This window comes from Zootoca vivipara, chromosome 3, assembly GCF_963506605.1.
Source record: "Zootoca vivipara chromosome 3, rZooViv1.1, whole genome shotgun sequence".
NCBI classification, from domain to species: domain Eukaryota; kingdom Metazoa; phylum Chordata; class Lepidosauria; order Squamata; family Lacertidae; genus Zootoca; species Zootoca vivipara.
The window spans coordinates 28,280,408-28,307,791 of NC_083278.1; the positions used below are offsets into that span (position 1 = coordinate 28,280,408).

At 45.4% G+C, this 27,384-nt stretch overlaps 1 protein-coding gene across 1 annotated transcript; it reads left to right on the forward strand.

Annotated features, from left to right (window-relative positions):
• The first annotated feature begins 5,402 nt into the window (after window positions 1-5,402).
• TRIB2 (tribbles pseudokinase 2) lies at window positions 5,403-27,182 on the forward strand. Its single transcript, XM_035109828.2, has 3 exons — window positions 5,403-5,786; window positions 11,370-11,662; window positions 24,322-27,182. Exons 1-3 carry the CDS (start codon window positions 5,517-5,519, stop codon window positions 24,788-24,790), a joined length of 1,032 nt encoding a protein of 343 aa, XP_034965719.1. The 5' UTR covers window positions 5,403-5,516; the 3' UTR covers window positions 24,791-27,182.
• The last annotated feature ends 202 nt before the right edge of the window (window positions 27,183-27,384 follow it).

The window sequence follows — 27,384 nt, forward strand, 5'->3', positions numbered from 1 at the left end:
CGGACCTCACATGAAGGAGGCACACAAAGAAGGGCCTCAGAGGATGAATGCAGAATCCGGGGCAGTTTATATTGGGAGAGGGGGTCCTTGATACTGATCCAGATGGTACAACACTAGGTATAAGGCACCTTCCTATGTTCTTCTTTATTGGAATGCCTGAAAATAGCAGTGATGAAGGGTGGTATAATAATAATAATAATAATAATAATAATAATAATAATAGAAACAAAAACAACATCAACAACATATTGCAGGTCACAGGTTACTCAATTCTGAACTATAACAGGCAAAATATTTTTTGTGTTGGCTAAGCCTTTTAATTTATTGTGATTGACCTATGCTGTCTTTTCTCCCCAGAGATAAAGCATATTTCAACAGCGTTCTTTTAGGCGATTGTGCATATGTCTTGAGGTTTTTCCTAAGAAAATGAGTAAGAAAAGAAAGACTGTTATATTGACATGCATTCCCTGCATAAACTCATTGAACCCTGAGCCAAGTACATCTTAGAATTTGTTAAGGTGCCATGACCTTGCCTCCATGAAACTTTCTAACATTTTTTTTTAAATCTACCATACAGCCTTGCAGAGTTTTCAAAGAGATTGCAATCTACGCTTTCAAGTTGGAAGAAAATTGCTTTCACACTTTATAAAACTAATCAAAAAATTCATTCTGCCACCCATCTAGTTTTGATTTGTATTGGTTTGCTGGATATTTTCCCCAATGAAGTAATAATAACAATAAATTACTCTTCAAACGAGTCATCATTTTATGAATATTTTTATTTGATATTCACTCTTTCTCCACTGCCTCCCTGCCCCTGCAATATGCTAGAGTTCCACTTCCCTGCCACTTTTTTTTGGTTTTTACTGGTCCTGCTCAATGACAGCCTGACATTAAACAGCCTGAGATTAAACAGCAGAGGTCTTTTCAGCCATGAAGATAAGTAGCAGAAAAATTGACACCAAATTAATTTCCATGGGTCAGACTGCTGTTAAGAGCACAAGAGCAGGGCCAGTATAAAAAGCAGTGGCAACAGATCCAGCTCTGGTCACTACAGGCCATGAATCCTGTGTATCTCTTCCAGCTTTATTTTTTTTTAATAGTTAAATTAAGTTTTATGGCTGTATTAAGAGATATTTTGCTGCTTTGAGCAAACTCATAGAACTTCTGTAATCTACAAAGAAAGAAAATCATGGCACTTCATGTTCTAGCCTAATCTGATGATGATGGTGGTGGTGATGATGATGATGATGATAAATTTATTATTTATACCCCGCCCATCTGGCTGGGTTTCCCCAGCCACTCTGGGCAGCTTCCAACAAAATATTAAAATTACAATAAAACATCATTAAAACTTTCCTGAACAGGGCTGCCTTCAGATGTCTTCTAAAAGATTGTTGTTGTTGTTTAGTCGTTTAGTTGTGTCCGACTCTTTGTGACCCCATGGACCAGAGCACGCCAGGCACTCCTGTCTTCCACTGCCTCCCACAGTTTGGTCAAACTCATGTTGGTGGCTTTGAGACACTGTTCAACCATCTCATCCTCTGTCGTCCCCTTCTCCTTGTGCCCTCAATCTTTCCCAGCATCAGGGTCTTTTCCAGGGAGTCTTCTCTTCTTATGAGGTGGCCAGAGTATTGCATCTGTCCTTCCAGTGAACACTCAGGGCATTGCCTTTATTCCTTGACTAGTGTCGGCATCCCCCCTGCTTCCTCTGCTCACCGACTCCCTCCCCACTCTACCCTTGTGGGATTCCCTTGTGCCTTCTGCCAAGAAAGCCCAAGAAAGTAGGTTATTTCTCTCCTTTGTCCTCCCTGCCACTATGGAAACCAAGGGAAGGATGCAAGCTTTTCCCTCTTGCTCCCACAGCAGCAGCATGGGTGGGGCAGGGGAAAAAGACTTCCTCCCCTTCATTCCTCTTCTTCCACAAGTGGCAGCAGTGATAGGGACTTGAAGGGCCACTTAAACCTCCCCCTTTTTGTCTCATGCCGCCACGACCGCTGTGCATCTAGAGGCCAGCCAGCCCAGTGCTTCTGTGTTCCTTTCTCATCCCTGGCCACTTGAGGCTTTCCATTCACCACCTCTGGCCATGCTGTAGTTCATGGCACCACCTGTTGGTGACCAAGAAAACTGCACCATGATGACACAAACACATTGTTATTATAAAGTAAGATCATTTTTATAACTTGCTTTGCTGTTGTTGTTTTTTTTAAAAAAAAGCTGAAAAAAGTGAAGGATTATTAACTTCAGTGAAAGAAAGTGACAAGGGAATGGTTTTTCCCTCAGAGTGGTTAGTAGAAAACATCCCGAGCTCTTTTCCTTTAAGTTGCTGGGTGCTGATGGATTCTGCCACAGAGTAAGACTACAATTTAAACCCTACTTAACTGGGAGGATGCCCCAATGAATTTGGTGGGGCTTCGGAATAAACATGGTAAAGGTTGTGTTGTAAGCCCATTTATCCCAGAAAAAGCAGAGCTTTTGCAGCTATTCTAGTATGATGTTGCCAAGTTGTTGTTGTTGTTGTTGTTGTTGTTGTTGTTGTGTAGCAGTGCTCCTGTGCATGTAGTGGAGAGGGAAAGCAGAAAGGGAACCAGGTGTGCCTGGGTGATGGACCCTCCTTGTTGTGGCAAGTGAATGAGAAGGCTTTGAAGTTTGTTTAAGGGAAATTACCATAGACGCAGCCAGAGAATGAGAAAATAATCCAAGCACTGCAATCATGCTGATCACATTAAACTGTGTTGCTCAGGGGCAGAAGGTGCGGGCTGCATGTTTTTTTAGGGGTGCCATGTTTCAAAAAGTACAATCCCTGACACCCGCAAATTTGTTGAGCTTTTGAGCAAACTTCCCCCTATGGCATTTTTACACCCAAAAGGCAGGACATTTCCTGACGTATGGCGAGCCTGCATTTTGGGGACTCTTCTTCCTGGTGCTGCGATCCTGGGTGGGTGGGCTGCCCGGAGGCGCTCTTACATTTCAAAAGTTGCCATTCAGCCACTAGCTCTCCGAGTGTAAAACAGCTTAACTGGTAGGGCATCAGACTCTGAATCTCAGGGTTACGGGTTTGAGGCCCACATCGGGAAAAAGATTCCCGCACTGCAGGGGGTCGGACCAGATCACTCTTCCAACTGTATAATTCTATGAGAGAACCCATCTCTATGGGTTTGTGTGGAAGTAGGAGCGCCAGTTTGGCCCCACCACCATGGGTGCCCAGTTTGCACGATTCTGGCTCTGAAAATTCACAGGGGATTTTGTGGGTGCTCAGGCACCTATGTGTGGAGGCTTCCCCTGGTGAACAACTGCCACTGGGAAATTTTTATGTCAGTGTTGTATGGCAGTATACTTGGCAGGGATTGTTGCATTCCGACGATCATTTGGGATGGGGAAGCCAGGCTTTTCATTACAACATGTTGACGTTTATATAACCAAGTTCTTCATTTAAAAAAGGAAAAGGAAAAAAAGGAAACCCTCGATGTAGAGATGCACGAGGATGCCGGGAGGAGAGAGAAAGAGAAACTCCCATCCAAACTGAGGCTTAAACGGAAACAACCGGAGGTCAATGCAACGCCACAACTTGTCACTAGCTGTAGTAGCAGCAGCAGCAGCAGCCACGGCTCACAAAAGCTCCTATTTCACAGCTCGCGCTGCGGAAGGATATTTTACCTTGTTTACCCTGCAGCCGGCTCATTGAGTGAGTGGAAAGAGGGAAGGGGAGGGGGAGGGCTGGGCAGGCTTTGCTCGTGTGATTGGCGCCTCGCCGGCTCAATGGGGAGGCACCTCGGGGCTCTGGGCGGGCCCTCTCCGCGGAGCCAGTCGGCTCTGCGGCGGCGGGGACTGGGCAGGCAGTCAGTCTCTTAGCCAGCCAGCCTGCTCGCCTGCCTGTGCGCTCCGGGTCGGCGTAAATGCGCTGGAGCTGCTGCAGACGCCGCCGCTTGTGACACCCAGTAAGTGGAGAGGCAGCAAAGCAGCGCGCGAGAGAATTCCCAGCGCACGTAAGTAGCTATTAATACATGGTGGGGAGATGATGCCTTGCTGAAAGGGATTGGCTCGGCCATCCCTTTCTCTCCTTACCTCCTCCTCCTACCTCCAGGAATTAGAGGGATCGACGCCTGAAATAACTGAGTATATATACATATATATATATATATATATATATATATATATATATATATTCTACACACACACACACATTCTACGTGCATCTTTAAAGTCGCAGCATCTCCGCCGCATCTCAGGACTCTCAAAAGGAGGGACAAAGAGGAAACCGGCGAAAGGAGGTCTCCTCTTTTGCAGAGCTACTATTGTTAAGTATTCGCCTTTCATGCTGCTTCTTCTTTTGCATCATCATCGTCATCATCATCGCCGCTGCAGGCGCGTACCGCTCCAGGATTTGCTGAAAACCGAAGGGATTTTCTCCCCCCCTCTTGTTGGAGATAAATAAGCAAAGCAGCCCCACGCGAAATGGAAGAGCATTGATCCGCGCCTGTCCTTGATTGCACTTTTTGTCTGATCAAAGGAAACGCACGCGAGGGAGGGCGCGCGCACACGCGAGCCGTCGTCGCGGGCGCGTGGATCTTCGCGCACCTCTCTCTTTCCCGGTGGTGACGGTGCCTTTCAATTTAGGAACATTTTCCCTCCCGCAAAAGGAAAAGAAAAAGAGAGAGGAGTTTTGGGGAGAGGAGGAAAGAAATCGATGACCAAATAGCGTATTTCTATTTTTCTCTGTGTGTATTTGTATATACATATATATTTATATATATATTATATATATTTTTCATCTTTTTGTTGTTGGAGCTCCTTGCTGACCCTCTGAAGTTAAATGCTCCCTCTTCGTGGTTTTTTTTGCATATCTGGATAGTCCTTGCTATCAGGGAAAAAGCTTCAGACGCCATCTACAGTTAAAACGTAGGAAAAAAAATTGATTGGGGGTGGAAAGAAGGGGGGGAACCCTGTCGTCTGGCTGGTTGCAGCGCGTTACCTGAACTTAACACTTTTTCAGCCGTGCGAGGATTTTGCAGGAGCGCAGAGGAAGCCAAATACTAATAACAATTATCACCTCTCTCTGTTCTCGACTTGTTCATTCCATTGTTATTTCTTTAAAAAACAACCACACAGTTGCATTTCCTGAGAGGCCACGTTTTTGGAAAGACTCACGCTTTGGCTTTGTTTGTGTCACTTTGTTCTCTTGCGCAAAAGCTCCCCGACGTGCCGGGCTTCTCCGGGAGAGGAGAACCCTTAGGCTTGACCACCCGCTCTCCCGTCTCCGCGCCCCCCACCTCCTGCTTCCTCTCTCGGCGACATAAACTGGACAGTAACCCCACGGAAACCTGCCCTCCGAAATCACCTTCTTTTCTTCCGGCGACAGCACAAAGGCATCGTTGCGGCAGGCCTGATCTTCACAATAAACCCCCCTCTCCAAAACGGTTGTGTGTGTGTGCGCGCGCTGCTGCTCGCTCCCGCCTGCATCTGTGTGTGTGATTTTGGGGGGGACCTTTTTTGGAGGGCTTGCTCTCTCCATCCCCATGAACATACAAAGGTCAACCCCCATCACAATCGCACGCTATGGAAGACCTCGGAATAAAACCCAGGATTTTGAAGAGCTCTCTTCTGTAAGGCCCACCGAGTCCAGCCAGAGTTTCAGCCCCAACCTCGGCTCACCCAGCCCGCCAGAGACTCCCAACTTGCCGCATTGCGTTTCTTGCATCGGGAAATACTTACTGCTGGAGCCTCTGGAAGGAGACCACATTTTTCGAGCCGTGCATCTGCACAGCGAGGAGGAGCTGGTTTGCAAGGTAACAACTTTCCTGCCTCTCTTCTCCCACCCCCTGAGATTTTTTATTTTTTTTTAAAGCCTTTCTCTGTCTAGCGAGTTTATTTTTAGAAAGTACTCAGGGGTGGGGGCTGTGTGTGTTGGGGGCGGCTGCGAACCATTGATTTAAGCACTGGGATAAGTTTAATTAAAACAAACGGGGGGAAAAAAACCCTTGCATAATTTAAACGGCTCTCAGCAACTTTCCAGACAATGGCCACGTTATAATGGTGGCCCAGAGCCAAAGACTTGGGGAGAGGAGGAGGAGGAGGGGAGTTAGGCTCTGAAGGGAACATAGGTGGAAATACGTATAATCTAATTTCCCTCCTCTCTTTCCTTTCTGACTTCCCAAAAGGGAATCCCCTGCTAATTTTCAACCGGTCCTCCGAGGATATTTCACTTCCCTTGGGAGGTTTGGGATGCAAACTTGGCAACTTGGCAGCTTTGCCTCTGTGCAAGACTGTGTAAGCTTACTTGGGAGGAAGCCTGATTCCACAGGGAGGGAGTTTTACTTGCAAGGCGACATGTGGAGGATTGGGCTGTGGATCCGAGTTCTTTTTTTCCCCAAAAAATGCACCCGAGCACCAAGCCTCCTTGCTACGGATTGTTTGCAAACGCAATCGCCCACGTTTCAGCAGGAAATCACAATAACAACAGTAAATCCTTGCACACTTGCATGCTTATTTTGTTAGAAGAGCATGAAGAAAACAACAACAGGGCTCAGATTTGGTAGGTTGCTGGCTTCTCGGTTTGTAGCCTCTTTAGCTCCCCTGTGAAGGTAAACTGTGTGGAAAAAAGGAAGCCCACATGCTTCTCCTATGGAGGCAAGTGGCGCCCATTTGCTCACAGGCGATACTGTTTCCTTTGTTCCTAAACTGCTGTGGTTACTCTTTCTTTCACTGTCCCTGCTGCCCTCTTTGAGCTCTGCTCCTGGAGCAGCCCCTGCAAAGACTGTGTGGGGAAATTGCCACACTACACCACCTTTGCAGTTACAGAATATTTCCCCCAAAATGTGCATTTTTATGGGCTTGAAAACAAAACCCAAACAAGCTGCAGTGCTAGTGTTGAATCGGCAAGCTGTGATATAGACACATGGACCACCCTTCAATAATCCAAGCTTTTTGGTCACTGTAGACCAGGTGGATGTTTTTATTTAGATTCATATGTGCTGACAAAATTAAATTGCAGCCCCTGGTTCGTCGCAAAGGGCTCTCTGTTCAGGGCAGTATAAAATGTACTGGCCACCCGTGAGTCATGAACCCTAAATCTTAATCAAGATTTAGTTCTGCACAGTTTATATCTGATTTTGGATAGTACCGGTAGAGCCCCTCTGACCTTGCAAAGGACTTCCACTGCACAAGGAACCAGAAAGTGGAGCGATGGTGCAGATAATTTAAAATGCATGCATTAGTTTGTCCAAAACAGATGCAAATCAAAATATTATCAGCCTCCTCTTGTGGGAGGAGCAGATGAAAGCCAAAGAATGAGCAGATGAAATGCAAAGAATGACATCTTTATGAAGATGCACAAATCTCTCAGGGCTGCCTTCTCTGCTTGAAGATTTTCAGAAGCTAGTAACTTCTTCATACACATCTAGTAGTTAAATTCGATCCAAAACCACCTGCGATTGTGTTCTAAAGGTATAGGAAATTACTGTGGTACAGAAGCAGAACTCCTATATGAAATAGCATCTTTGTCCATTATGATGTCTTTGAGCTTCAGGATGGGGAAGTACGGTATTAGGAATTTTCATGTTTTGAGGACACCGGCAACCATTTTTCGTAACTAAGCTGAACGCCTCCCTTAAAAAAAGCATTTCAGTTCCCCTCACTTGTAAAATTGTAACAGTTCATGTTTGCCTTTAAAAAACAAAACAAAATCTGCCACTTTGGCTGCTCCTGAAAAAAATTGTGCCCTTGTGTAAACAGCTAATAATAATAATAGTAATCAACCGATTCTTGTCTAAGTAAAAACAGGCTTGTGGATCCCCCCACCCCTGTTAAGGGCCAGATAACAAAGGGGGGCTGATGAGGCTTAATTTTTAATTTGGCTGCAACCCCCTGAGTATGCAAAATGCCATTCTAAAATCCAAATCTCGCTGCTGGAAAGAGCTTAACTGGGCTACCTATAAAGTTGCATGTCCTGACTTTGCATTATAAAGAACAACAAAGATAAGCTTTTGGGAAGCCAGTCAGAATGACATTTTTTTTAAACAAAAAAACCCATGGCTGTTAGGGGGGAAATTTGCCTGTTAAGGGGAAACATTTTGCTTGGCTGAGGGCCACATGTTTTTATAGTACTTAGAAGGTGGTCATCGCTGCAGTCCTGATCCTGGTTACCTGGGAGTCAGCCTCATTGGATTCAGCAGGACTTCAGAGTAGACAAATAATATTATGCAGGTGATGTGCTGCAATATTTCACAAGGAGGCTGCAGTGGTGGTGGTGGGAATGTATCTCTGTTCCCACAGCTTCTGGTATCACTGATGGGTTCCCCTGAAAGAAAGACATCTGGAGCAGGCTAAAAACAAAAACAAACATCACCTGCAATGCTCTTCCCTTTTACAGATATGTAGTTAACCGGTCAACAGGCCCGAGTAAAAGAGCTTCTCTCTTGCTACACGTCAGGAATAACAGGAAGAGCTGTGGCGGTTCATTGGAATGCCGAAGCTTGCACTTACTTATAGAAACTTGCTAGAGAGTTTCTTAACCTGCTGCAGTCCTCTGCCTGTTTACCTAGGAGCAAGACGCATTGAATTGGGTGAGACTTAGTTCTGAATGGACACGCATGGGATGCTGCTGCAGGTATCTCAAAGGCAAGTGCCGTTCTGCTTCAGAGCATGACATAAGAGAACGGCTTCAAGACAGGTTTTGCGTGCCTTAAATTAATTTCTGAATTGCTAAGCTACAAGCTATAGAAAGAGCAAGTGGTGAGCCACAGTCATTTATCCTTACGTTGCGCAATATGGTTGGCCTGCGTTCTTCAGCATTAATCTGACACTGTAACTTCCTGACCTTCATTACCAAGGGGACAAATGGATCAGAAGCTCGCAGCCTTTGCGAATAATGAAAGCCTTTGTGTCACACACTGGTTATGCCTTCTTACTGCAGTGCACCCGTTATTCTCAATGAAACGTTCCGATTGCCTGGAATCCAAATGTCTCAAGCACTGATTCATTCATAATCGCTGGATTAGTGGAACATTTTTTATATATATACTTGAGTTTCCCAGCATGCTTGGCGATTCCTTACCATTTCATTCATGAGAACACAAGGTGGATGTGCCTGCAAGGTTAGAGAGGCACTCGTTCTGCTTCAAAAGATGCACTAAAAAACTCCATAAAAATTAAAAAGCAAATACAAGTTTGCAAGTCCATTAGAAGATTTTCCTAGTCTTATGGGTAGGGAACTTGCAGCCCAGGGGGCTCAGCCCACGCCCCCCAAAGTGACGTCTCATATGTTTGCCATCATTGCATTTTCACCTAAGCTTCCCTGTTAAACATCTCCCAGCATTTTCTCCTGTGCAAGCCATCACAAGCGAAAGGCTATCCGTTTTGCCTCATCTTAACAACCGACCGCCCCGTCACGGTGTGAACAGCAACCGAAACCTTGTGTTTTCTGTTGCTTAGCAACGGAAACACAGAGTCCTTCCCTCATTTTTTTTTTTTTTAGCATTTCAGACACTCAAATCTGAGACGTCACCAAAGGCCTCTTTAACTCCTTCCTTTTGTGAAACAGCAAGGGAGGTCTTGGTGAAGTGCTCTTTTCTGTATCTCAGCTCCATATTCCTATGTGGCGGTCTAGCGTTCTTCAACCTTGGGTCCCTTGCTGTTGTTGGACTACAACGTCTATCCTCAGCCAGCTTAGCCAATTGTCATGGAAGATGGAAGGTGTAGCCCAAGAACCGTTGGGGACCAAGGGTTGAAGAGCATGGGGATAGGCAAGAAGTGGGGAATGGGATAGACTCTGCCAGCCTAAGTTGGTGCCTGGAGATGGAAGAGGCCGTTGCCTGCATATTGGAGAGGGGAGGAAGGAATTTGAGAGCCTTGGGAATTGAACCTGCAACCTCAGCATTATCAGCACCACGTTCTCTAACCAACTGAGCTATCCAGGCTTTGGGAAAAGAAGGTGTGTAGATATGGCAAACAAGGCTGTGCCCTACAGAACTACAACTTTTGCCAAGCCCAGGCAGCATGGCCAGTGGTCAGGCGTGATGGGAATTGAAGTCTGAAGGGCACCATGTTGACTTACCCCTCTGATAACCAGAAGAAGGCTGTGGTAGTAGCACAACTTGGTTTGCAAGTTGGGTGGGAGCCTGTGGCCCTCCGGGTGTTGCTAGATTACAATTCCCATAATTTTTGACCATTTAGCCCATGGTGGCTGGGGCTGATGGGAGTCGGAGTCCAACAATATCCGGTGCCTCAACCCTGGTTTTTTAAAAATAAAATGGGAATACAGAGGGAAGGGGGAAATTGCGAGACAACTGAGAGTGCAATTATCACATATAAGAAGAGAAAGGTAAATTATGTCAGTAACCATTTTGTATGAGTGATAAAAATAATAATAAAAGTGTTTTTTTAAAGAAAACAACAACTCTGGTTTGCAAGAGAGTATGGCCCTTTTAAAGAAATGTAGCATGCTATGCTTACTTTTTTAAACCTATGGCAGAGTTTTCATTCAGATATGGAGCCAGTGTGGTGTAGTGGCGAGATGGTTGGACTAGGACCTGGGAGGCAAGGGTTCAAATCCTCTCTTGGCCTTGAAAGCTCACTGGGTAACCTTGGACCAATCACTGCCTCTCAACTTAACCTACTTCGCAGGGTTCTTGAGTGGGAGAACTATGTTTGGCACCTTGAGCTCCTTGGGAAGCAAAAAAGGTGGGATGTAAATGCATAGAACCATAGAATTGAGTTGGAAGTGATCCCAAGGGTCATCTAGTCCAACCCCTTGCAAAGCAGGAATCACAACTAAATGGAATCACAACTAAATGGAATCACAACTAAATGGGTGCTGGATCCATTGGTGGTATGGGTGGGTGGACAGATTGGACAGCCCCTCAGGGGCAATGCATAAAAGCAAAACAAGAGTGGGGGAACCCTAAGTGTTTTGAAGCATGATACAGTACTTCCCTCCCCTCCCCTTTGCTGTAACTGCATTGGCCATCCAGAATCAGAATTTTCATAGATTCTGAGCTGTCGTTGAATTTTTTTGTTTACAAAGAACCGGATGTTCCCTTTTAAAATAAGCCTATTTATTTTTCTCCCCTCTTATCAGTCAGGAAATTAAGCCATCCACTTTCCTTTCTCTTGCTGATATAATTTACTTAGGCCGGCTGGAGTGTGTGTTGGGGTGGAAACTCTCATTTAGTTTTCAAAAGGAAGAAAACACTTCCAGACCGCTCAGGGCATAGTCTGCTGAAACAGAAATGCCAGTTTGCAAATTTTGACATCTTTGCTTTTGTAATATGCAGAGGGGGGCTTTATTAGTTTTTAAATCGGTGTGCCTTTGCTACAGCCTGTTTCCTTTCCATCTCTAACCCTTTCGTTTTTATTGCCAATTGCATCTCTAGGTGTTTGATATCGGCTGCTACCAAGAGTTGCTCGCGCCCTGCTTCTGCCTGCCCCCTCACGACAACATCAACCAAATCACTGAAATCATTCTCGGGGAGACGAAAGCGTATGTGTTCTTTGAGAGGAGCTATGGGGACATGCATTCCTTTGTTCGTACCTGCAAGAAGCTGAAGGAGGAGGAAGCGGCCAAGCTGTTCTATCAGATAGCGTCTGCTGTGGCGCACTGTCACGACGGCGGGCTGGTGCTGCGGGATCTCAAGCTGCGGAAATTCATCTTCAAGGATGAAGAAAGGTAAGGGATTTCTCCCTTCCCTCCCGGCCCTTTGGAATCTACCCATGAGTGTGCCAGGGATGCAGTTTTGAAAAGGGGTTGTTTTCTGAAGGTTCGTACTGTTAGCCCCATGTTGGAAGTAGAGGAAACATTCCTGCCAGAAGATCTAGGAGGGAGCAGGTGGTGGTTAGTCTACCGGTACCTTGTTTCCTTCTGGCCCCTGGGGTGAAGCCGCCACCATGTAGCTGAAGCTAAGCAGGTCTAGGTGTGGTCAGTGCCTGGATGGGAGACCTTGTGAGAATCTGTCTGTACGGCAATGAGTTCCATGAGAGAAACATGAGATTGAGATTGTAATGGAATTGCACACATACACTCATGCGCGCGCGCGCACACACACACACACACACACAATGTTCCTCATAAACTAGAATCTGTACAAGTTAACTTGTAATTTTCCTCTTTAAACCAAGTTAATGCTCCTCCGCACGAGCACACACTCACACTCACACTCTACACTCACAAATATGTCTTTTGAACTGTGGAGTTCATTTTATTCCTGGGAAAATGTGTGTTTTTTTTGGAAGTTACTGTGAGAGATTGCTTTGAGTAGAAAAGCAATGGATGAGTTTATAAGATAAATAAAAAGAAGAAGGGGTGAATAAAGCGTGTTCCACCCACCCACCCCCACCCACCCCGATTTCGCTATTGCTTAATCCAGGCATGTCAAACTTGCGGCCCTCCAGATGTTTTGGCCTACAACTCCCATGATTCCTAGCTAGCAGGACCAGTGGTTGGGGGAGATGGGAATTGTAGTCCAAAACATCTGGAGGGCCGCAAGTTTGACATGCCTGCTTTTTGGAGCAATAAGCCCTTGTTGCCACGGTGTCGTAAACCCCAACCTACCCTACCCACTGAAAAGTTTGGCCGGGACTCACTTCTGCCTTGCAGTGAATCTTGCACCAAGTGGCCCAAAGGGCTGCCTCTGTTGGTTACAGGTGGGAACATGGAAACTAGAGGCAAAGAGTGTGCCTTCTCATTTAGGTAAAAATGTGTGAATCACTTAACAGACCTCATACTGGTCTGTATAGCTAGGACAGGTGCTGGTTCTTTTCTAAATGGGATGTCTGGGTTCTTTTAGTATGCTTATGCGAGTGTTCAGTTCGGGGGTCCACGCATAAAACCCAAAAATGTGCAAAGCCAGGAATCCTCGGAACTGCCGCCCACCCCTGTGCAGGGCCGGCTCTAAGTAGACCCCCGGTGGCGCAGGGCACCACGGTGCCGGCCCGCCAGGAGGGCGCCGCGAGCTGCGCCCGCCCGGTCCGCTGGTTCGACAACCGCGCTGTGCCTGCCCGCCCGCCGCGCAGCAGCGCCTGTGGCAGCCGCGCTGCGCCCGCCCGCCCACCGTGCTGGGAAACGGCCGGAGGGATCCATTGCTCCACGGCGCCAGGGGCGCTTAAGACGGCCCTGCCCCTGTGCAAGGTGTGGGGAGCTGCTTACCTGTCTTGGGGCTGCTCACCTGCCTCCTTACCAAAGCTGAGGAAGGCTGCAATAATAGCTGTGTACGGGTGGTGGGTGGAAATAAATAAATCAAGAGAGGGTTTCCTCTCTCCATTCATTTACTTCCTCCTCACCTGTCAAAAGCTCTGGTTGTGTTTTAAAGCATTTTGTGGAGATGTCACTTTTGGAGCAGAGGTTCTAAAACACACACACACACACACACACACACACACACACACACACACACGCCGGTTTGCAATGCATTCAGCTTGACATGAAGGGACCTTTGGTAATTCTTTGTTAATGTAATGAATTAACACATGTTAAGCTGGTTTCTTAAGCTTGCTAATAATATCTGCGGAGGTAAGGAGACTGGAGGAGGCAGTAGAAGGGAAAGACATGTTCCTTGTGTGATGTCCTGTAAATACAGCAGGGTTTTTAGATGCTTGGGATGACAGGATAAGGCAAAGGGGGTGTTTTACCTTTCCTTCTTGGCAGCATAAGCAAGCAAGCAAGAGTGAGCCTCTGCTAATCAGTGCATTTGGGGCTGATGATGTTTGGAATTCCTTTCCTGCTCTTATCAGTTTTCTAGGGTACTTACATGACATCAGGTAAATGCCATGGCTGGAGACGGCAGGCACAACAGGAAATGTAGCACCAGAACAATGAGGACCAGAAACAAAAATTTGCTCAGTCTTCAGGGTGACCTGCAAAATATTTTTTTCCCCTTGAGAGATAGAATTTTTCCTGCATTACCTAAACCTCCTTAGCATGTTTCATAAAGTCTTCTTCAAATGTGAAGCGTGCAACAGTACATTCCTGAAACCACAATAATTGGTATCTACAAAGGAAAAAACTGGCCAGTGAGTTTGACTGACTGATGAGGGTGTTCAGCTTTCTTTTCCTTTGCCATCGCTGGATGAACGTTAAAAACGCTCTCACACTTTTTGACTGTTTCCCTGCCTACCAAGGAAGCCAGGAAAGGTCAGCTTCTTTTCTTTTGCCAACACATTGACAGCTTTTAAGAGTAGGCAGATCATTTGCCTGTTGTGTTACACACACACACACACCTGTGCGCACACAGGCAAGTCTTTCTTCTTTGCTTCCCATTTTCCAAATACTGCAAAATGCCCAATTCCTAGCTGGCAATATGGATTTGGCAGAATAAAATTGGTGGTGGTTGGTAATAGGAAATGTTAACTGCAAACTCGATTAGTTAGACTGCCTTCTCAGGCTGTGATGTTCAAGCTTCTTCACCATATTTCCTGGGTGACGTGGAAGGAACTTTTGATTGTATTCAAAGTACTATTGATTTAGAACTCAAGCATCTATAAAGATATTTTTGGGAGGGGGGTTATTTTGTGTTTCAGCTGTCTGTCAGGCAACAGTATTTGTTGCCAGGTTCTGTAAACTGATGCAGCTTGAATGGTGCGTTGTTAGAGAGGAAGGCGAAATGCATTGTTTGGTAAAGGTAAAGGACCCTTGGATGGTTAAGCCCGGTCGAATTCGACTATGAGGTTGAGGCGCTCATCTCTCTTTCAGGCCAAGGGAGCTGGCATCTGTCCCCAGACAGCTTTTCCAGGTCATATGGCCAGCATGACTAAACCACTTCTGGCACAACGGGACACCATGACGGAAACCAGAGCACACGGAAACTCCGTTTACCTTCCCGCCACAGCAATACCTATTTATCTACTCGCACTGGTGTGCTTTTGAACTGCTAGGCTGGCAGGAGCTGGGGCAGAGCAACGGGAGCTCTCCCTGTCACACGGATTCGAACTGCTGACCTTACGAACAGCAAGCCCAAGAGGCTCGGTGGTTTAGACCACAGCGCCACCTGCGTCCCCCTCCCGCATTGCTTTTAATGTGCTGGTTTCTCCCCACCCCTGCGCCTACAATAGAGTAACTGAGGTCTTGGTTGGAATGAGAAGGATTTTGAATACAGTTCCCTATGTTCCCCTGTAGTGGAACATGGAACTTGATTTAACTTAGGAGACTTAGATCAGTTGATAAATAGCTACCTTCATGCAGCGGCTGTGGGGTCTTTTTCCTTGCACACCTTGTCCCAACTATGAATTTGGGAAGTCTGGTTGGGGCATGTGCCCTAAAGCCTGAACTGGAATACTTACGTGGAACCAACCCCCCCTTCCATTTAAACACCCCCTCCCCATTTTCATCCAATGAATCTTATAGGTCAGTGTGTGTAGAGAGCATGCTCCCTTTTGTGACTGGCGCATAGCTGCCAAGTTTTCCCTTTTCTCGCGAGGAAGCCTATTCAGCATAAGGGAATTTCCCTTTAAAAAAGGGAGAACTTGGCAGCTATGGACTGGCGTTTGGTTTGCTTTCCCTGTTGTTACACATTCCTTATTTCCTTTCTATATTCCTGTGATCTTGTACTCTCATGGTTGCTTGTTGGTAGTACTTTGTCTTCCTTGATTCTCCCTAGTTCTTAGCTGTTGTGTGGCTCAGGAGCACTGTTACCAACAGGATGCTCATAGACTCCTTGTACAAGTGTATAAATTATGATCCTTAATGCTTGGAGGTGCAGTTCCCCAGCTTTACATTTTCTGCGCTATGGGTAAAAACTTTGAGTGCTTTATGATGCAAGAATTGAGGTTTGTTTATTACCTGAATGGAAGCCTCAATAGGCTGCTATGCAGCAAATATGCCCTAGATGCTTTTAGTCATTCCGTTGATTGTTGGGAACTGCCCGAGAAGCCAATGGGCAGTGCATACAACTTTGCCTACAGTATTGTGTGCTCGAAATGGCAACACCTAGATCTCTTATGTAGATGGAGTTGTCGGAGCAAAATTGATGCAAATCATTTGATGTCGGGGCCAAAGCACAAAGGCATGGTCCCATCTATCTTTCAAGTCTGTTGCTAAGGATCAATCTGTGGATCTTGCATAAAATAACTTTTATGTTCTTTTAAATTATAAGAGTCTAGAGCTAAAACACTGCCTAGGTACAGAGCTTGCTTTGAGTGATAGATTTATTTTTCTTGCCAATTATTAATGTTTGGAGGGTATTAAATCTTCAATTATATTCAAATATTAGCTGTCACAATATTTGACACTGAAAAAGTTTGTGCTCGTTAATCAGTCTTGTTAACAAGGTTGGGATCATTTTTAAAATATTGAGACTTAAGGCATTCTGTTTACTTCTGAATTTCCTTGCATAGTAAGAGATTTGTCTCTAGATGAGAGTTGAGAAAGAACCCGACTTTCCTTTGCATTTTGTGCTAATCTAAACACCAGTCCCAATAGTTTAAAAAGCCAGTGTGGTACATGAATGCCTACTAGGTCTGCATGTAGTTATGTTGGTCTGCATGCTTTGATTATCTAATCCCACCTGCTTACCTTGTTTAGCTAGGATTTGCATTACAACCAAAATCTGCAAAGGCAAGAGTCAGTCCTAGCAAGACCTAAGATGATCAAATAGCATATCGCTGTAGCAGCAGCAGCAGCAGCATAGGAGTTACTTCCTATTGGCACAGTCATGCCTAGATTGAATAGTTGTGTAGGTATGATTCCTTCTGATACTCATGGTACCCGGACCTCCAGGGAAGACAGCAGCGAGATACAACTGGCTTGCAGGAAAGTAGGTATTGTGCCACTGTGGCACATAGGAAGTGGCCTTGTACCAAGTAATACCATTGGTCCATCTAGTGGAGCATTGTCTGCACTGGACTGGCAGCAAGTCTCCAGGATTCCAGGCAGGGGACAGTCCCACCTCCTTGGAGATGCTGGGGACTGAAGCTGGGTTGCTCTCCCACTGCCCTTCCCCTTAGCAGCTGGACCTAAGGGTTAGCTAATGGGTATTCACAGTCCTACTGTATTGCTTTCTAGCTATACCTTCCTGTAGTTGCTTGGGTAGATCCTTTCAGGTTTTTGCTCTGTTTTGTTTTTTATTTGACAATTCAGCGAAAGGAAACTCAGCCCACAAAAATGTGACCAGAGACACAAGCTGTTACATTCCTTACTGGTTGCCAAGTGTAGTAAGATTTCTCAGAGCAATGAATGACTCTGGTTTTTTAACCACCTGTCACCCTTTATTGCAGCCAGCTGATTTACAGTGATTTACAGTTGGAGCTAGTAACCTTTTGAGCAATGCTAAAGGGGGGGCATGGAGGAATTATGGGAGGCCCCTGTGTAGGACCGTTAAGGCTGAGCTTATGAATTTATTGGTTCCGGAACGATCGCAACATTGGCGATGGGTTTCTGCAGTCATGCTAGGTCACAAAATGCTCTGCAGCTTTTGTAGCATGCTTCATCTCAGAAACCCTGTGTAGTAGGCTGTTGCTTTTTTCCACTTGGGGAACTGAGGCTGTAGAGTTTGCAATTAGACAGACTCCTGGTTGCAGAGGTTCCGGGGTGGGGGGTGGGAGTCCCATACTATTTTCACACTGAATTTGTCCTAGTTGTCGACATCAGGTGGCAGCACTGATCTGTTAAGTGTCGGCCCAGCACAGACAAGACTGAGCATATATTCCAGATTCTTAGATCAGGGTAGCAGGTGTGCTGCTCTCCAGAGGTCGCTGGACTAAAATTTTCATCATCGTTGATCATTGGACCCTTGCTAGCTTGGGCCGATGTGGTCTGACAATATCTGAGACCCACAGTGTTGGGTATCCCTGCCTTAGATGCCAATATGAAATTTCCAGGAATCTGTGCGCCAAGCTACACATTGCACTTAATGTATAGTGTACCAGGATGTCGCCCATTTTTAATTTTAGTTAATTGCAAGTGCAGACGGGGATGGGAATGTTTCATGGCATCACAGCAGGAGAACAGATTAATCAGAGTCTCTGACAGCCCAGATTACAGTTCCTCTGCGGTTGGTTTTGAGCTGGAATTGTGTGTATGTGGGGTATCAACTAGAATGGTATTTTGCTGAAGTTGCCCCCAATAGGCTTTGCCACCTGCACCTGATTTTGCTGCTCCCTGATCCACTGTTTGCACCAGCACTCTTTGCCTGGTTTGTGGGTCTGGGTGAAATTCACCATTTGGAAGACCAACCAAAAGCATGCTTGGAGCTTGGATAGAATGTTGGAGGAGGGGAAAATAAAGATCTGCATTTAGTTTTAAATCAAATTGCATCCTTTTACGGCTTTTACCATATGCAAACCACCCTCTGCAAGACAGCGTCAGTTGGTTTTATGGTTCTGCAGATCTCGCCAGTAAAAATTGAGTGGTGTTCCATTTTCTCTTGTATTCCGGTATCTTTCCTTTGTCCACTTTGATTTCTGTACTATTCCCTCTTGCTTTCTTGTGTAACTCTCCCCCCTTGAGGTGCACACATGCTGAGAAGCCTTGTTTATGTAATTATTGAGGATGATAGTCTTCATTAACTCAGAACCGAGAAGAAAGTCACAAGGTCAAATGGAGGATCATCTTTGCTGTGGCAGGTGAAAGAAGAGGTCAGTTTTCATTCCAGAAGCACCCCACTATTTTCTCATGATTTTTGAACTTGCCCATGTGTAGAAATATTGTGGGAGGTTTTTTTTTATTTGTCTTCTTTGGGCAATAACTCTCATTTATCAAATAACAGAAAGGGAACTGTTATGCAACTTCGTTTGGCATCAGAGTTTAGACTACTCTTTTTGGATTTCAACATCTACTCATGGATCATTAGTATTTGCTTATATTGAGTGACAAAAGATGCAGCAGTGGAGTTGATAAATCCTGATGCGTGTTGGTGCCTGGCATCTCGAGACATGATACGTGTAAGGGTTTGAGAAATCAAGTCTTGCATCTGCTCCTTATTTTTTACTCCCCCTTTCCAAAGTGCCACATTGCCAAAGACCCAGCAGGTCTACAGGACTGTGAATGCACATAGTGGCAAGGATGTTGTAGTTCCATGCTCTGGAACTCGATGTGATTCCACATACCCCTTGTGACATGCTCCGATTGACTCCTTTGTTTGAATCCTGCCCTTCCATTGTGATGACCCCCACTGACTTGTTTAGGGGTTTGTAAAGTCATGTTGCTTCATTTTGAAAACATAACGTTCCACCATCCCTGGTTGGGTCCCAGCCATGAAGCACCATCAGATCCTGACTAACTCCAGCTCCAGGGTTGAAGGGACCTGTGGTTCTCCAGATGTGTTGTTGGACCACAGTTCCCCTCACCCTTGACCATGCTGATGGGGGTTGATGGGAGGTGGAATCCAACAACATCTAAAGAGCTGCAAGTTCTCAACCCATCGTGTCCCTTCGTTATTGTGCCTGCAGGGTCACCGTGTGGTCTCCTTAGCCCTGGCAGAGACTCAAGGCGTAGGCTCTTTCCAGATCAAGTGCATTGTTCTGCTTGCGCGGTTACCCACTACTAATGTTGCATAGTGCTCTGCCAGCATGCTGGGTGAGTGGAGCAATGGCATTGTGCTCAGTGGGTTTCATTTCAAGGATAGGGTTTCCCTGTGCATCAGAATATCTTTTGTAACCCTCGGATTCATCAGGGAAGAATAATGTGAACCGCCGTAGAGGGGGGGAAATGTGTAGGACATGCTGATTGTTTGCCAGAAACGGATGCTAGCTCAGGAGTTTACTTTGAAGGTCCTTCTGGAAAAGGCTTAATTGATCAGGTTTTGTTACATTGCAAAAGGGCCAAGGCTGAATGTACTCGAGTAATGAATGGCATATTGATAAGAAATTCAGAATGGTATTGTTTTTCATGGGCTTCCCTGACGGTTTCTATGGGGACAAAGACGCATTTCCCGTCTGAGTGCTATTTGCTGCCCTCTGATTGCACTTCTGTGGTTTCATTCACCAGTAATGGGAAAGCATTCACAGACAGAATAGCTTCCCCTTTTTAAATAGCAATGATTCAAGCTTGCTTTTTCTTTTTTTTTTAAGCATTAGACTAATGCAGGGTTCTGTCAGTGATCTGAGAGCTGCATAATGCTGTCTGCCCAAGTGCCTCTTCTATCTCCTCTTCCAAACTGAAATGATATACTCTAATTACACTGGCTCTGACAGAAGGCTTTGCATTATATAGTAAGTTTTATAAAGCGGATCTTATCTAGCTGTGTGGAAGCCCCTATTTATCTAACTAATTTCAGTGCAACCATTCCCATGGCCGAGGGAAACAGCAAAACAATTGGCTCACAGGATGTCTTTAAAAAATGGAAGCTAGGGTTAGGAGAATATTCTTTTTTTTTCCCATTCCGACTCTAAATCTAGATTCTAATCTAAAACAGGATGCTGGCAACTTGCTGCTTGAAATATCCATTGGGGTTTGTCACTTCTGCCTGTGGCACTTTGCTTAGCAGCTGGGTTCACAAAAGAGCATTGCAGGCAATGCCATAAATATAACCCTGGTCATCAATGTAACCCTGGTCACTGCTGTCTGCACCTACCCTGGGTGCATGGCGCAATGTGGCTTATTCTTTATACATTGCAGATAGTTTGGAAATGACGTGTTTCCCTCCCTCTCCCCCCGCCCCCCCCCAATTTTCTGCCATGTGCTAGAGGCAAAGAACCACCCACTGGCATTCACTTCTACAGACTTGGAAGAGAGGTGACAATTCATTGTCCTGGGCTTTCCCTCTTTCCCTGCATTTGAGATTGTGATGCCAAGCCAACCAAAATTATGGACAATGCCACAGTTCCTAATCATAATGTGTCATCCTTTTGTTTCTCTTACTCTTCAGATGCGCTAGGGTAGCAATTGTCTGTGCTAAATAATTTTAGGGTTCTTGTACTTTCCCCGTAATCAGTTTTATGAACAAACGAAGCGCCCCCCCCTTCTGTGTGTAAAAAGCTACCCAGACATTGATCCACGGTGTATTTGCTCTGGTCCAATCCATTCAGCAGGATGAAAGCATGGCTCCTCCTCCTCCTTTGCTTTATCCTGCGAGAGATTATAGTGGAACAGGCAGATAAAGGCCAGCTGTTGTTCAGTGGCCTGGTTTAAACAAAATCTGCTTTCCTGTGACTGCAGGTCCTTGATTCTTCAGTACAGTATAGAAAAGGTTGGTGTGTGTGTGTGTGCTGAGAATCAAACAAAGCCAAGATTGCTATTCCAGTCTTTGTGGCAGGAGTCAGACATGTAACAAAAGGACACCCTTTTGTTCTGAAAAACCTGGAGTCCATTAAGCAACGGATATCTCAGGAAAGGAGACGATAGTTGAGGTGGGGAGGGTTCCTGGCCCCTCCAATGTCAGATTCTCTGCTGAAGAATAAACAGAAGAATATGAGACATGGGAAGTGCATAAATCTTTTGGAAAGGCAAGGACAAAAAGCACGCTGCTTTCTGGTTTCTTATCTGTGGCAGTTATGGGCATTGCATGTTGACTGACACAACAGCAGAGATAACCAAGGGAAAGCAGGGTTGGCAAAAGGGTGGGGATGATGAATACATAAATTGCCAGGAGATGAACAGAATAAAGCAAATACCTTGTATGCATATTCAGCACGACACACGCTTAAGTTAACAGGGTGTACAAAGGAAAGGCAGCTTCTATGTTCTTCAGAATTTCTGTGTTTTCTATATTTCGTTCCGGAGACCCAAACAACCCAACCCTCCTATATTGATAAAAGATCTGTTGCTGGGGTGGATCTGACTAGGATAAAGCTGGCGTCACTTGGTGGTAGGGATTTAACATACGCTGAACTTGAGCTAGAACTGTATGGGAACGTCAGTTGTGGGGACTGGGAAAGAAATATGCTTCCGCAGGTCTCAGGCATGGAGAAGAAGTATAGCTCAGTGATACAGCACAGGACCTTTCCGCTGCCCCCTCAGATTGTATGTGAGATGTAAATGGTGTGTGCTTCTGAGAAGATCACCTGGAGAGTCATTGTTTTGTGTTCAGCGTTTGAAATCTGCCAGGTTCCGGGCGCATTTTGCACCTGGCTATCAGCCACTTGCGGCCATCTGGAGGTACATGTTTTCACACACCAGCAACGTGTATCCTGTAGTATTCTATCCATTACATTTAATCTGCACAATCGAAAATAATTTCAGGAAACGAAAGGTTGTGTTGAAAAATGCAACTTCCAAGCCGTCTGGCCCCAAAACGCCAAACAGGTGTTCCGTTTTGGCGACTGTAACCCTGGTTTTAAGGAGCCATTTGGCACCTAGCTTATATACCGTATCTGAGTTTCTAGCTCTGTTGGTTTGCATCTGTAAAACTCCCCATATCAAGGAAGATCTCAGGGAGGAGAGCATACATAATAAAAAGCATAAAGCAATTAATTTAAGCATCGTTAAAAATCACATTAGATCCACAATTCAGCCACAGCGTCTGAAATGGTCATATTCATTCCCAAACCCCTGCCAAATGCCTCTGTAACCAGATGTGTACTAAGCTGTTATCTGCAAAACAATCAGCGAGGGAGGCAGACTTAAAAGAGAAGCTGCGAGCATGTTTTTAAGTATGCCTTGATTAAAAATGGGAAGAGTCAAGGCTATATGCTTCAGGTCTTGCTTGCCTCTGGTTGTTCATCCTTCAGGCAAGTTGTGCCTGACTGCAGCTAAAGAGATAGCGACTATGCCCTGTAATAGTTTATCACTGTGTTTTTTTCCTGGGTTTCACTTTTTAGCTGGTCCATGTGTTGCCCATTTGGAAATGGGTGCATGTGCAGTACTCTGGCAGCACTGTTGTACATCGAGCAAAATGTGCGACTCAACGTGCGGCCACAGCTGCGCTTACGTTGGCCTGGATTTCTGCAAACCTTCCACCTATTTTTGGAAGCGGGACGAACAATGGAAATAGGCCATATATCTCCCGTTGTGTGTTGCTGGGTAACACACACACATAAGGCTAGGTGTCCATTGTGCACATAGTGTTTCTAGATCGTAAACGTGAACCAGCCCTCCAAGAGAGACAAAGCAATCAAGGGCAGCTTTTGCTGGCGTTTTTAAAAAGCAAGCGGTTGTTTCTGGAAGTAGTCAAGTTATAGAAGAATGGCATGGAAGTGAAAACAAAGTACAGTGGTACTTCTGGTTACAAACTTAATTCGTTCTGGAGCTCCGTTCTTAACCTGAAACCGTTCTTAACCTGAGGTACCACTTTAGCTAATGGGGCCTGCTGAGCCACCGCCGCATGATTTCTGTTCTCATCCTGAGGTAAAGTTCTCAACCCAAGGTACTACTTTCTGAAGGAGCGTCTCCACCCCCATCGTTCTGCCCGGACACTGAGGTCCAGTGGCGAGGGCCTTCTGGTGGTTCCCTCATTGCGAGAAGCCACGTTGCAGGGAACCAGGCAGAGGGCCTTCTCGGTAGTGGCACCCGCCCTGTGGAACACCCTCCCATCAGATGTCAGGCTACAGCAGAGGCCAGTTGCTGTGCTAAGCAAACACATGACTTTGCATCACTTGTGTTCATTTTCTGTACTTAAGTGTGAGAGTCTGGTTGACTTCTAAGGCATGTCTATATACCAAAATGAAACAAATACCTTAAACTTGAGAAATGGGGATTGTGTCTAATGGGAAAACCATGCCTTGGAGGGAAAACTTATTGGGTTATGGGTTACATTGGTATCTTTTCTGTGTGGTCTTTAGCTGTGTTTATGAAGCACCTCAAATGTTGTTCTTAATAATAATAATAATGGACATGATGGGGCTTGGCTTGGCTTATGTAGTTCTCTCCAAGCTGTCAGTTTTATAAAGTAAAAACCACCGGGGTTCTGTTTTCCAACAAGTCCAATGAGATGTGTGAAAGGACATTTCTGAAATAGTCAGTCCCTATCTTAAACTCCCTCCTGCCAACCTAGCAGTTCGAAGGCATGTCAAAGTGCAGGTAGATAAATAGGTACCGCTACAGCGGGAAGGTAAACGGTGTTTCTGTGTGCTGCTCTGGTTCGCCAGAAGCGGCTTTGTCATGCTGGCCACATGACCTGGAAGCTGTACGCCGGCTCCCTCGGCCAATAAAGTGAGATGAGCGCCGCAACCTCAGAGTCGGTCACGACTGGACCTAATGGTCAGGGGTCTCTTTACTTTTATCTTAAACTCCCTGGATATTCATTTGCCGGACCAGCTTCTGGCATTTTGGGAAATACCTGGGTCGTTTCCCAGTGCCTCGAGAATTTCGGACGCTGATGTCCATGTACACATTATCTCTCTGCTAAGAATTGAAAACAATTGTGAGCATTCTTGAATGTCCTTTGTCTTTGCGCAACAAGGCAACTGCGTGGGTATTTTGTCAGTGAGTCTAACCGTGGCCTGTCTCTTCTTGCCCTACAGGACTAGAGTAAAATTGGAGAGCCTCGAAGACGCTTACATTTTGCGAGGGAACGACGACTCCCTTTCCGATAAGCATGGATGCCCCGCCTATGTGAGCCCAGAGATCTTGAACACAAACGGCAGCTACTCTGGCAAGGCGGCCGACGTGTGGAGTCTAGGAGTCATGCTGTACACCATGCTCGTTGGACGCTATCCCTTTCATGACATTGAGCCTAGCTCTCTCTTCAGCAAGATCCGCCGCGGGCAGTTCAGCATTCCAGAGACTCTATCCCCCAAGGCGAAATGCCTTATACGTAGCATTCTGCGCCGGGAGCCCTCAGAAAGGCTGACTTCACAGGAAATTCTGGACCACCCTTGGTTTTCTACAGATTTTAATGTGTCTAATTCAGGATATGGTGCTAAGGAAGCAACGGATCAGCTGGTGCCTGACGTCAACATGGAAGAGGACTCGGACCCGTTCTTTAACTGAGCGGCGGGGACTAGTGTTTTGGGTGCTGCATGGCCAGGAAGGGACAACATGAAGGGAGTCCTTTCTGGCCGTGCAGAATTATATCTGTGTCTCAGCCTGGCTTAATAGCGAGAGAGAGAGAGAGAAAGAGAGAGAGAGAGACAACCTGGAGTTCTTTTTTTCCCTGGTTGACGAAGGAACGCCCAATAAATGAGCTAACACCGCAGATGTAGCATGTGGATGGTTTAGATGGGAGGAATCGTTGCTATTCAGTTAGATTGACATAGAAAATAAAGGAGGCGGCAGCACACAGAGAGACTGTAGCTTCTCATCTTTATGGAGCCAAGGACACTACGCATCCCAAGTTCCAGTGCAGCCACTAATCCACTCCTGATTCCGTTTCGTTCATGTATTTACAGTTCCCAGTAAATAGAAACTTTTGCCTCAACTTGCATCTTGGCATCGCACTGTTAGATATTTAACTTCAGCCATTATTCAGGGAAGGTACAATTAGCTATTATTTTATTCTTTGTTTTCCTGGATTATTCTCTTCCCCCCCCCCCAATCTGATGTTTAATAGTTACAAGTGGGATTCATTTTCGGCGGGTGGGCCGGGGGGTAGTGCACAAAAAGGAACACACGAGAAGTGGGTGCTAAACCATGTCTTTTGATAGGTTGTTCTAAAGTTCACATTTCTCCTAGATACCTTATTTTATTTTGGGCCAGGAGGGATTAACATTTAAAACGTTCTTTTCCACATCCCTTGAAGGGAGGAAAACTCACAAGTTGTTCAGGGTTAGTTTGATTATTATTATGATTATTATTTTGGTCAAATGGCTTTGTGGCAGGAAGCAGTTACAATCCAGATGTTCAGACGTATTTGACTATTTTATTAGCAAAACCGACAACAACGGGGGGGGGGGAATTGTCCATATTTGGGGTTGTGTTTTTTTCTTCTTAACCGGGATTGGAAACACTGGCTTCCACTATACTGCATATAAATTTTGACCATGTTATTTGGGGAAGGCCACCTTTGCATCACCTAAAGAAGAAAAAGGGGGAACCCCTAATCCTGTAAACAAATTTTCCTCTGACACCCCTGAACGTGATCAGAAGAGCTCTTTATATTTGAAGGGGAAAAGGCCCCCCTACACTTACTTTGTGGAAAGGCAATGACTTTGGTTTTCTTGTTTTTGTTTTCTAAACAGGATACTGTTTTAAATTTTCTTCTCATTGATCTATTAATAAGCTGAATATTACCACGACACAGATCTGTCTCCTAAAAAGTACACAGTAATATGCACCTTTTTGTATTGTCAAGACTTATTTATTGATTAAACTGTCACAGTTGTGATGAATTAAGCCAGTACTTAATTACGGGTTGACTTGGGGGTGACATGTTACATGCTGTAGTTAACACACTTCTGTTTTTGCTCTTCAGGTATTCCTGTCCCTAAATGATAATACTTTATTTTTTACTATTATTTTAGCCCGCCCACCCAACGCCACCACCTTCCTTAGAGAGCTTTCATTTTGATTTAGACTGGCAAATGATTTTTATTACTGCTTTTTATATTGCTGTATGATATTGAGGGGGTGTTGGGGGGGGACACACACACACAAGAAAACAAACAAAACAGAAATCTCTTGGCATAAATATTTGTGTTTCCAGTACCTCAGTTGTTCTGATGTTACTGCCTGTATGCGTTTTTTGTGAAGTGGTCATGTTTTTTGGATAGGTACCCGTGGACTCTGTAGTATGTAAATGTTACTTGAATTTTGTGCTTAATTATAGTTATGTGGCATGTGCGTACTTGGCATTTGACGTATGGATGCTAATCACCTGCTCTTGCAGGGAAGGTTTCGATCCCACTCTCAAGTTGATAATTCCACAGTTCCTTATCAAGAGACAGAGCTGCAGCTGACCTGCCTTGGTTCTATTTTGGTATCTTAAGAATATAAAGGAGTAATGTTTTTACACTCTGAAGATGGTGCTGTGTTGAGGGAGTTCTTCTTTTTTAAAAACAAACACAACGGCAATGTTTATTATTTTATAAACTTGTAGGAGGAAAGATTGGTGATGTGCATGGTGGGATTTTACTGCCTCTGGTGCTTTGTCTTGTATTTGGTTTAATGTTTTTTGTCCTAATCTCTTCAATAAACAAAATTGTGCATATTTAACTAAATTCAATTTGTGAAGGCTTTATTATTAGTTGACTGCCCTGTACACACGGGTCTCATTATTAACCCATGAATAGGTAAAGGTAAAGGACCCCTGGAGGTTTGAGTCCAGTCAAAGGCGACTACGGGGTTGCCTCGGAAGCACACGTTCCCCTCAGCCGAGGAGAACGGCGCCCGCCATTGCCGCGCGATCGGCCGGAAGTCCCATCTCGCTTTCAGGCCAAGGGAGCCGGCGTGTATCCACAGACAGATTTCCGGGTCATGAGGCCAGCATGACTAAACCGCATCTGGCGCAACCGAACACCGTGATGGAAACCAGAGCGCACAGTAATGCCATTTACCTTCCTGCCACAGCAGCACCTATTTATCTACTTGCTCTGGTGTGCTTTCAAACTGCTAGGTTGGCAGGAGCTGGGACAGGGCAACGGGAGCTC